We start from the raw sequence: 12,430 nt of genomic DNA, 5'->3' as shown, positions 1-12,430 counted from the left end.
CCACTCAGACTTCCTAATGAGTTCTATTAAGCACTAAATTAGTCGTGGAAGCTGTTGTTGATGGTCGTGCGGTGCAGTCTATTGCTTTTTGCATGATGGTGAAACGTCTTAGCTTTGCGAACGATATACGAAAACAGTGCTTATAGTATATCTTGTCTCCGCACTAAATAAATGGTTTTAAATAAAAAGTATACTTTTGTAAATAAAAAAAAGTTGCTAAAAATAAATACTTTTTTACTTTGTTAAGTTTAATTAGTTTAAAAAAATTAACGATCTGTAAAAATAATACTTCTTAATGAAATATTATACAATGAGCTACACAGCTCTACAACAATATAGAAATGATTAAAAATTTATCAAAATACAACTGAAGATTTACATTTTTTGCAATTTTTTACATTTAAGTATCAAAATCGGTTTTATTTAAACACTTAGTTTATTTAAACCTACAGAGAGTATTGTAAATATCTTTAAGATATAAAATTTGTTTGATCTATTTTGGAAGAACGACCTCGGTTTATGAATTTGAAAGTGTTTGGTTTCAGTTACAAATATTTTAAAATTTATAACGAAATTGACTAATCAGGAATGCAGTGAAAGCAGATGTTCGCTTCATAGTGATTACGAAGGTTGCGATTGTCAAGTTGCTGAAGATGCGACAAACAGAACTATTTTATGTCATACTTGCTGTAAAAAAATTGGTATGTTTAAAGTAATGACAAATTAATTGTTTTTAAAGTTTAATTCATAAAAAAAACCAAAAAAAATGCTGTGTATACTTTTTCTACAAATTAAAAATTCAGTAACATACCCTTAGGTACGCACTTTTTAGGCGAAAAATACTGTGTTCACAATATTTTTTTAGTTAAAAAAAAAAACTTAAAAGTAGTAATACAAACGTAATATATTTTAAAATAAACTACAGTGTTTTAAGTTGGAATAAAACAAAATCTAAAGGAATTAGAAATAAGTTATGAACTTACAAATTATATATCAAATACAATACTCGAAGCAAACATATTACAGTTTATTTATTTATGAAAATAAAAAACAGTGCAATTTGAATTTTCATACCACATGGTTAAGACATATAAATTTTTTTTTGATAAGTCATATAAAATTTAAATAAACGAAAATACTCAATAGTGCAGTTAGTATTTACACATCAACTGATTAAAACATAAACATAAAAAGCGTATACAAATCTAAATTTAATTTACATTAAGTCAAACGTTTTATCTCAACCTAAACTTCAAGGTTCTCTAAAAAAAATTTTAGTTTAAAGTGAGGGTTATATAAGAAAAAAAAACCTTACCCCCTAAAAGGGGACCATATACTCATTTGAAATTAGTGATCTCTTTTAGATTTTTTTTCTTGGGTCCTAATTTAAAAATGATCCGGATTCAGCCGGAACCTAGCTGAGATTTTGCCGGATTCGGATTCTATTTATTGTCAGACTTAGCTTTACGCGATCAGCTTCTTTTAGGCTTATACTTAGATTATTATGTATTTCTTTAAATTTTTTTAACCGTTTTAATTACAGCTTTTTAGCTCCTTTTAAATTTCTGATAAACAAATTAAGATTGTTGTTTTCGACAGTTTCAAAAAAAATTATTTATAAGCATTTGTTTAAAAGAAAAATGGATATATGAAATGAAATTATACTTCAAAGATTTGTGTAATTAAAAAAGAACGTTTAGTATTAAGAATATTCTTGAAACTAAGAACTATTAAATTTTGTAATAGTTTTTCAATTACTAATAAAAAAAAAAGAATTATTAAAAACTTATCAACGCAAGCAGTTCTTTGACCCAGTTGTCTTGTTGTTAGACCGATATAGCTATCGTCACAATAGCATTTAAATTGGTATATAACCATGCTTTTATCAAACGTAGATATCTGGTCTTTGCCTTAAGGTGTCTTTGTTTATGATGATTACTACTGTTACTATACAAGTTAAAATTTATCTTTTATTTATTGCTATGTATCAGGGTTGCCACTTTACCTGGAATTTTGGAAAAACCTGGAATTTGACAATTTAGGCAAAGAAAACCTGGAAAAACATGGAACTAAGAAATTTTGAAAAAAAACCTGGAAAAACCTGGAATTTCGAACAAAAAACCTGTAATTTTTAAGAATTTTAACATGTTCAGTAGTAGAATTTTGGTTTGACGCAAAAAATTTATCATATAGATAAATAAAAAATTTGTCATCAGCAAAAATTTTTTTTATTAAAAACACATTTTAAGTAGCTTAGAGTATCTTTTTATACTTAATAACACAGTTTCTTACCTTAAATTTTACTTTAAACTAAAAATAGACCCAAAAATGTGTACTATTAAAATCCTGGAAAAAGACCGGCGAAAAACTTTTATTCCTTCATCACATCTTTAAAAAGCTAGAATAGGTTTCTTTGTAGCTTAATAGCGTGGATATGAGTAAATGTTATTTACAAAATTGCTTACTTTTATATATCTAGACAGTTGCTAAAAAAATATTCATCTTTCATTCAAACTTATGTATATAAAATCTTAATTTAAGCTCATCACAAAAATAGTTCTATGTTTTTCAGGCATTTTAACTGTTATTTTTTTTTACATCATAAAAGGTTCAAAATTCAATTTCAATCAATAAGTAGCTTGAGTTTTTATCTTATAGTTTAAACTGAGATTTCGTATAGACAGAGAATTGTTTTGTCTTATTAGTACGACGTTTAATTTTTTTTGTTAAGATGCAAAATGAAATAGTTTAAGGCCATAGGGGGGGGGGGGGGGGTAAACCATGTTTTTTACAAGTATATCTTATTTTATAGAGTTTTTTCTAAGCTTCAAGGTGCTTTTTATTGTTTTAGAAAATTCAAATTATTTTTTGAGATATGACCAGTCAAAGTCCGGCCGCATAATAGGTTCCCTATGGGAAGGAAAAACTACAACAGCGAAAAAAGACTATTTCATTTAAAATCTATCTCCTCCTACATTTTTCAAGCAATCTTCTTCAAACTTTCACAGTCTAATCTTTATACAATAACAAAAAAACATTACTTTGGAATTAAAAAAAAAAATTGTAAAAGTATATTTTTTTTTGAAAAAAAAAGAACTTTTTTTTATAATTTTTGTGATAAAATTTTTAATTTTAAATATTATTAAAATTCTAAAGTAAAGTTTTTTTCTTTTTATTAAAAGGAACGTTTCCTGAAAATTTGAAGAAGATTGCTTGAAAAATGAAGGAGGAGATAGATTTTTAGTGAATTTTAAAATTTCCGAGAAAATTGACTCCAAAAAATTTGCGGTCTATACGTTTATATTGGAAAATTTTTACAAAAACTTAAATATCTCAGAAGCTAAATTATATTTTTGAATTCTATAAAAACTGGCTTGTAGTTTGTACTTAAAGCTTTCATATAAAAGCCAAAGTTAATTTTTGTAAAAAATAATGTTGGACCCCCCCTATGGCCTTAACAGTAACATTGTGTTTATTTTATAACAAGATATAAGATTAAACGTTTCTTACTAAACTAGTTGTATTATAACAAATAATTTTTCTGAGTTTTTTCTATAAACACTACATAAAACTTAATATATTTAGGATCCTAGTTATTGGATCTGGTAGATCACAATTGGAATTTTACAAAATTTACTCATTTTCAGAAAAAGGGGCTCAATTTAAATATAAAGTTTAGTTTAAAGCAGGGTTTCTCAAACTTACTTTTATAATCGTTCACTTTGCTGCAAAAGTTAAAAAAGTACAATCGCCCCCTTTTATTAAATTTCGCTGCTTTACTAGTTAACTACCTATTTACTTTTACGCTCTTTTACTAATTATTACTCCCTTCTATCCAAAATTGCCTCAAGGAGTGATATTATCCACTTTAGTAAGCTCTGGTTTTTAATTTGTGTTTAAAATTTTTGTTTAGACATTAATGAGTAAATTTTACTTCAAGGACATATTATAATTTTTTTTTTATATCAATAATAAATAAAAAATATTTTAAATCTTATACGACCACTTTGGTTCTTAACTTAACGATAACTTGAAGTTCCTAATAACATTGTATTTTTTACTAGATAAAAATAATTCTCACAGGTGCAGATAAGTCCGAATGTAAGAGCATCATAGACCCAAGTATGCCTGAAATATTATCTAAAAGATTAGTAGTCTTGCAACCTGGAAATCCGTGTGATAATAATAAAGGTTTGGTTTCTAACTTAGTAAAAGCAAAATAAAAGTTAAAACAAGTTTTATAGTTGTAATTGTATGTATCTATATTACTGTAACTTTATATATGGAAAAACATATTTATGTCTAAGTTAAGTGTTGTAATTGTTTTTCTTGAACTTTAAAAAGTCAATATATCACTAATATGTATTGTTCTAGTTTAAAAATGTTATGACTAGACAGAGGCTTCTTATTTCAGTTCAGTAACATTTAAAGTTTCAAACGCAAAAAAAATGTTGAAACTTTGACAACTGTTTCAGTGCTTTTTTACTTTTTAGGCAACAAAATAAATTAGCGACGAACCTAATAAAGTGTAGTGAGTTGAAAAGTATAAAATTAATTTGTTTAAATAGTGGAAAAGGAATTATATTATTTTAACTAGTTTTAGTTGATTTTATATAAATCTATCGTTTTGTCATAAGCTTTTATGATTAACCACTAACTGGCAAGTTATATTTTAAGACAATCACACGATTCGTAATGATTTGTTTCGAGTACAGTTTTTCTTTGAGTTTACTATTTTTTTAAACATTGTAGGCTACTGTGATGTTCGTTCTGTATGCAGGGAAGTTGACGCTGAAGGACCGCTTTCAAGAGTCAGGAATGCCATTTTCAACCCTTTACTTTACAACAGCATTAAGGAATGGATAATTGTAAGTTTAATTTTCTATAAAACTATAAGTTTAATTAATAACTACTTATGGTGTGTGTACTTAAAATCAAATAAATTATTTGTTTCTTTTAACATGATCAAAACAATTTTAAGTTTTAGTTTGTTTGTACAAGTTAGTTATTTAAAACTGGTTGAATTTCACTATAATATTTGAATAAAATTTTTTTTTTTTTCCTCAATTTAAAACTTACTTATTACAATATATACAGTTACTTGTTTAAATACAGTTTATAATGAAACACTAGCTCTCCACTCTCGGTAGGTGCTATTTATAATTTTATACACGTTAAACATTTTAAAAACTTGAATATTTGTTGTCACATGGCGTTAGTTTTTTTTTTAACAATACAAACATCAAACTTAATATTTTATTATTTTAAACAAAATTAATGTATTTCTCTGCCTAACGTCAGTATCTCTTGCAAGCAGAAAATTAAAAAAACGAAACTGAAGGTTTTGATTTAAGTAAAATTAACAAAATGTGCACTAAAAAGGTAATAACTATAAAATAAAACTTATAAACAGTAAAAATAATCATGTTTAACATTAATAATGTTAAGCAGCACAAAAGCAAAATAAAGTTCTTACTGTTTACATCGCTTTGGCTTATTACAAATTTATTAAAATAGATTTTATTTTGATATAGTCATACTTAGTTGCTCAATGTTTCATAATACTAAACACAGATGTATTATATTTTTTAGCACATTAAATGTTGTTTATCAAATGTTCACTTGTTGCAGATCTTTTTGCAGATTTTCTTCCGTTATATAATTTTCGAAACATCTTCAGTATACATTTTGATTCTGGTCTTGAAATGACGTCCAGTTTGACCTAGGTAGATCCTGTCACAGGAACAAGGAGCAATACATTTAAAAAAAAGTTTTATACTTGGTCTTTCACGTCAAGACTAAATGTTATGGGGTTGCGCTGTTTGATACACTATAAAAAAGAAGAAAAATATCATGAATGAATAAGATTATCCTTTGTCTCGCTTGACTGTTTTTTTTTCATTCGTTAGAAAATTACATTCGCTGTTAATAAGTTTCGTTTTATCATTATTAGCTTTTTAGTGTAAAACTTGTTAATTAAAACTTTTAGATTCGTTTTTTATTTTCTGCTGCGAAATAACCCTGTCGATAGGCCGTGAAATGCTTTAGTGTTGTTTGAGATAAAATTATAAAATATTGAGTATGACGTCCGTATTGTTTTCACTACTAAACCTTTTTATTACTAAAAAGTATACAGTATATAAAAAATAGCAAGAGCTCAAAATATAAGATGAATGTTAGTTACTACGTAATAGTATTACAGTTCTTTCTTTAAACATTTACATAGCATACACTTCAACTTGAGCAGAATCGGCAAATTAACGCATTTGGGAAAGTGTATAGCCTTCTAAGGTTAAATATGCCGCAACTTACTTTTTAGCTAAAAAACTAATGTAAAGTAATAATTTTTAGCTTTTTATGCTAAAAGTTTACAAAAACGCTATTTTCTTAGTTATGAGTAAATTTTGCTGTTTTTAAAATCATTTAGGTTCTGCTAAGTAAAAATCACTTTATTTGGTCAAAGAACGTTTAACTAAAAGCTAATAGTAATGTACATATATAAAAATATAATTATTTAATTATATAAAAACTACAATTTATACAGCTGTTTCATAAATGAAATATAGAGTTTCATGTACTCCTCAGTAAGTTACAGTTTATTATAATAGTAAACAGAAAGTAAGATTTTGAATTTTTTTATGATAATTGTGACGTAGTAATGATACAGTTTATTTTACAGTTAGCTGAATTTGAAAATGATACGCTGTAGTTGTTAATTTATGCATTTTAGGAAAGTTTAGAAAGGTTATTTTATAAAAAATGTTTTAAGCTATCGGAAAATTTTTTTTAGACTGTTGAAAATTTTTTATAAAATACTGATGTTTGCCGCTTAAATTTTATTTTGTTTTAATATTTAGTTGGTTCTAATTTAAAAAAAAAAAAAAATTTGATAATGGATACATATGTTTTGTCTTTCGCTTTTCTTGTTAAGTGTTACGTTCTTATCTGATTTTTCGATTTCTATTTTTTCTAAGTTACAAAGTTTGCAACGGAATTTAGTATTGAATTTTTATTTTGTCCTGTTTAATATTTCCCATTTAATTTTGTAGTCTGTATTGTTATCTTTTAAATTCCATATGTAGTTCGCTAGTTCTATTGTGTGTCTTTTGTTAATATCGTTGAATGATGATTTTTGGTTTCTGTATCTTTGTTTAAAAGTATTTCCTGTGGATCCTATATACTACTTGGTTGTTTTATTTGATGTTTCTGTTGCTTTATATATTATATTTGACACTAGGCATTCGTTATTTAAAGGGCTGTTCTTTACGACAATTACAAAGTTTATCTTTTATTGTGCTTTTATCGTCTATATTGTTTTTGTTTAATATTTTATTGTTGTGAGCTAATATTTTACTTCTGAAATTATTTTTACAACTGTAAGATATTTTAATTGTGTTTCGGTTGAATATTTTATGGAATGGCTGGTTTTCGTCAAATGATGTGGTAATCAGATTTAAGAATTGTTTGCCTATTTTGGAACTTACATTTAGACTAAATGGTGGGTTGAAATATATTATGTCTCTTTTTCTTTGTTTTTTATTTATTTCTGGTAAAGTGGTCTTATCGTATTTTAAGGTGTTTTTATAATTGGCCGAATTTAATGCTTTTTGGTGTTCATTTTTTACATTGTTGAAGGATTCTTCGTTATTAGATAGTTTTATTAGTCTTCTGTTTATTGTTTCGGGTAATTGTTTTAGTATTTGTCGGGGGTGATTGGAGTTGTAGTTTACGTATAAAATTGGTGAGTTTGGTTTGTTGTATGGTTGGTAACTTGAGTTTGATATGTTGAAGGATACATCCTAAGAAGTCTGTTTGGTATTCGGCTGCAAACTTTGTAACTTAGAAAAAATAGAAATCGAAAAATCAGATAAGAACTTAACACTAAACAAGAAAAGCGAAAGACAAAACCTATGTATCCATTATCAAAAATACTTTTTTAACAAAATTAGAACCAACTAAATATTAAAACAAAATAAAATTTAAGTGGCAAACATCAGTATTTTATAACATTTTTACAACAGTCCAAATAAATTTTTCCAATAGCTTAAAACATTTTTCTAAAATAACCTTTCTAAACTTTCCTAAAATGCATAAGTTAACAACTACAGCGTATCATTTTCAAATTCAGCTAACTGTACGATTACTACGTCACAATTATCATAAAAAATTTCAAATTCTTACTTTCTGTTTACTATTATAATAAACTGTAACTTACTGAGGAGTACATGAAACTTTATATTTCTTGTATGAAACAGCTGTATAAATTGTAGTTTTTATATAATTAGATAAATATTTAGCTCCAATTTAATTTGTCGAGCACTATCGACCAGAACTTTTTATAAAACCTTTAATATATAAAAATATATTTACAGTTTTTTGTAATAATTTAATATAAATACTAAATATATCAACTGTTTTTTCAACATAACCCAAAAAGTATTGAGTTAAATGCTAGTTGAGTATAATTAATTAAACACACAAGATTAAATTGTTCAAAATAAGTATAAATTAAGTAAACTTAAACACAATGCAATATGCACAGCAATATTGGTGGGCAGTTTCATTGATGGTGTTAGCACTGATGCTCCTTATGCTGGGATTTGTCAAACTATGCAGCGTGCACACTCCCTCTTCCAACCCATCCCTTCCTAAACATCGACAGTTTCCCGGTTAGTCATCTGATAATTAAACTCATAGATAAACAAGAATATTTGTATTGTAATTTTATGTTGCAATTTTTTTTAGTTGCACCTTAAAAACATACGGTTATATTATGTAAAAAATTTATTATAAATAGTTAAAAATCTTATGCTAGTAGGATTTTATATTTTTTTTAAGGTAATTTTAGTACGCAACGCTCCTGGAATGGAACTATTTTTTTGTTCTTACTATGGTAACAAATTGTTTATCTTTTAAATTATACTGGAAAATACCCTGGTTCTTGAATATATAATTTTGAATTAAAAACAGAAAAATAATATTGTTAAGCCTTTTAGAACTTTTGATGTACGTTGAGCGATTTGTGAGGGTCAAATTTGTGATATAATGTCCTAATGGTCTTTACTACAGTGACAACTGTACTCACGAACTAGACATTTGTGTTTATTCCACTTAACAGTCGGTAGTTGTACAGTTAAACCTTAAATTCAAAAACACACTAAATCGAAAGCTTATCTTATTTCCCTATATATTTTTATGTAGAACTTTTCGCAAACACTACCAAGCAGGAACGTAGCAAGCTCGGAAAAGTTACGAAGCTGTGAAAAAAAAACATCAGGGATGAATTGTGATAACTTTAAAATTTTAATATTTTTTAACAGTAAAAACCGAATCTAGTAAAAAGTGCTTATAATATGTTAAAACTAGTAGATTATTCTTGTTTGGTATATAACCTATATGATGTTAACCATACATATACTGGCTATTAAACGTTTAATGTTGTAAGAAAATTTGTTTTCAATAGTCTATCTTCATATAAAGTAAATAATTTAAGTGTTTAATTTTTATTCTTTTTTGCAGTGATTATTACCAAACTTTTCAAAATATATCTTACTGTAATTTTATTATATAAAGTTAATTAAAACTATTTTATTTTTATATTTGTTATAAAATATATTAAATGTTACGAACTAAGAAATGACGGTTTTTGAAAACAAGATAAAATTTAATACATCACTGTTAAAAATAATTTGCTATCAGTCAGAATTTTTTGTGTTTAGTCAATTGCAGTTCAATTTAAAAACATTTATGTCTAACCTACCTTACTTAACTACAATACACAGTAAATTTGTTCTATTCTAACAACTAAACGGCCTTTACTCTTCTCCAACAGTAATTTACATAGAAATTGTTTTTAGGTTATGAAACGCTTCGTAGGAGACAGCAAACAAGAAGAGGGCAACCACAAAGAAGTAGCAGGCCCCAGCAGAGGGGAAGGAGTATTGAAATGCAGCAAAGGCGTAGATAACTGTGACTTTATTTTTCGACAAAATTTTAGTATTGTCTTCAGTGTGTAAAGTCTGAGTAAAATTCTATTGTGTTCAAAATTTATAAACACATGTAATATTTTGTTAATCGAATTCAGTTTTTAATTCTAATAGATAAGTGAAATTCAGTATATGAAATTAAAATAACCATCAAGCATTCTCTAAATTACATTCTTTTTGATGATAGCCAGCTATAACTGATTGACAGTTAACAATATATTAATGGTCTTTCACATTTTTTAAGTGCAGTTTCCACGTACTTTTTTAGGTTTTAAAAATGATTATTTAAGCTTATTTGCTGCTTCTTTTTACATTGGTTTTTTAATCGCAGTTTTCTGAAAAACACTGTCATCATTTTGATTTTCAAGACCAAATTAATTTAAATCAATAGGTGTAACTTTTTCTGAAATTAAGGTTAAACTAGTTAATTACTTTGTTGCTATTGCTTTCTATTAATATTAGCTTATAGCCTAATTAAAAACTTATATGTTTTAGTATAATAATTAAGAGACGTTTTACTGATTAAAACTTATTTGTTTTAAAAATCTCTTTAATTTACTTCAACTTAAACTAAAAGTTTAAATAACTTTTTTGACTTTTAATATTAATTTTTTATAACTTTTATATTTTTCTCTCTTTTTTAAAATACTTTAAGTTTTCCCTTCTAATTTCGCTCTTAAAAAGATTCTATAAGTAAAATTCTTCAAAAAAACTAAAATAAAACCTAAATTTTTGAATTGTTCACTTTAAAACGTTTTTCACCGGAACAAAAAATAAAGTTTAGTACAATGTCGTGTTTGATTATATTGTATACGAAGTATGTAAAGTTTAGTCAAAGGGTTGAAACTAGTAGTAGCTTTTCTCCAGTTAAAACTTAAAACAATATATAATTATTTTGATCGACTTAAATAAATTTAAAATGTTTTACACTTGTAAAATAAAATATAGATTATATTCATGTGTAAAATTTTGATTAAGTCAATTAAGTTTGTCTTCAGGTTTTCTTTCTATAGGCATTATATGTAAATTAATATTATAATATTCGGTTTGTCAGATTACCAAAGTTTTTTTGCTTTAATAAACTAATACTTTGTTTGTAAGCATATGCTTGTTCGTCGAGAGATTAAAAAAGAACAAGGGTTATTTTACTGTTTCATAACTTTAGTTCAGGGTTTCCCAAACCGGGCCAAGTGGGGTCATTACAGAAATTTAGGGGGCCATGAGGTCATAAATTGAAGCTTACACTAAATATTCTTGGGTCGATGATGAAGAGTAAAAAATAAATTGAGACGTTTTTATGGTAGTTTTAGAACTTAAACTAGACATTATGGCAAAAAATTATAGGGGCCATAAGCCGTAAAAGGGGGGGGGGGTACAAATTTAAACTTACACTAGATATTCTGGAATTGATGATGAAGAACAAAAAAAAAGGTCTTAGGCAGTTTTAAAGGGTAGTCTTTTTTAAACCTTGTTTGAGAGGGCCATAGCTTTTTTAATTTCTTTAAAGGGGGCCTTTTGAAAAATATCTGGAAACCCTGATCTAGTTAAAGTCAAACGCCGCAAGAAAAGGGTGTAGAATGTTAAAACTTTTAGAGTATAAGTTCAAAACTTTCAGTGCAACAATTTGAAATCGCTGAGCGAGTCTGCGTTGCAATGCGGATCTTTTTTGGCGCTTATTAAATATTTTTTTAATTCTACTTAAATTACGCAAGTGAGTAATTTTTGTTTTAGCAGGCAAAAACGTGGTTTGATCTAGTTGTTAAAGTAAAACTTTAAAAAGATTGTATTTGTAAGCATTGCGCCTGCTTTCCGAGAGAAGAGAAGAGTCTTTTTTTGCGTATAGCAAACCGTAAAAAATCAAGCGCCGCGAGAAGGGCGTAGTCATTCCGATTTATCGCTAGACGACTATAGGCATTGTAATTTGAAGCTTTTCGATATAGACATTCAACGCAGGCATTTAGACGAAGGCGGCCATTTTGAAGTTATCGTTGGATTGTGACAGTTTCGACCTAGTCTTTCGATTCGACTTTTCTGATTTAGTTTCATTTTCTTGATTCATTCAGTTGGTTCGTAACGTTTTAAGAAAACCAAGCTCGATTCCATCTAGTAACATAACATATTGACAAACAAACCATCTGAGCTCTGACCTGCACGTGTGTGAGTGTCTCTTTTTTATATCACGTTGTATTTTTTAATTGTAGAATAAATTTTGAGTGCTAATTCACTGTCTAATAACAGTAAAAAATGGTTAAGTAAATTTAAGTTAACAAAATTAATATATTGTAAGTTAACCTTTTAATTACGAAAAATAATATTTGATTTAATTAAGTATTTGCTACTTTAAATCGACTACGGTAAGTCGTCAACGTAATACCAAGACCAGCCTCGATTCATCACACCTCATTTCCAGTCCGCATTACTGAGACCAGCCTCGGTTAATAGCG

At 27.0% G+C, this 12,430-nt stretch overlaps 1 protein-coding gene across 1 annotated transcript in view; it reads left to right on the top strand.

The window, feature by feature from the left end:
* The window catches only part of LOC145837292 (disintegrin and metalloproteinase domain-containing protein 10-like), a 32,862-nt gene extending 22,117 nt beyond the window's left edge, over positions 1–10,745 (top strand). The window contains exons 13-17 of the mRNA XM_082945098.1: positions 587–701; positions 4,084–4,191; positions 4,753–4,868; positions 8,543–8,669; positions 9,858–10,745. Of these exons, the coding sequence (XP_082801224.1) occupies positions 587–701; positions 4,084–4,191; positions 4,753–4,868; positions 8,543–8,669; positions 9,858–9,967 (576 nt within the window). The 3' untranslated portion in view covers positions 9,968–10,745. The remainder of the gene's footprint in view (positions 1–586; positions 702–4,083; positions 4,192–4,752; positions 4,869–8,542; positions 8,670–9,857) is intronic.
* The last annotated feature ends 1,685 nt before the right edge of the window (positions 10,746–12,430 follow it).

Source organism: Thalia democratica, chromosome 5, assembly GCF_965202585.1.
Source record: "Thalia democratica chromosome 5, ktThaDemo2.hap1.1, whole genome shotgun sequence".
Taxonomy (NCBI): Eukaryota; Metazoa; Chordata; class Thaliacea; order Salpida; family Salpidae; genus Thalia; species Thalia democratica.
The sequence above is the reverse complement of the archived record's forward strand: the minus strand, read 5'-3'. Positions and strand labels throughout refer to the sequence as shown.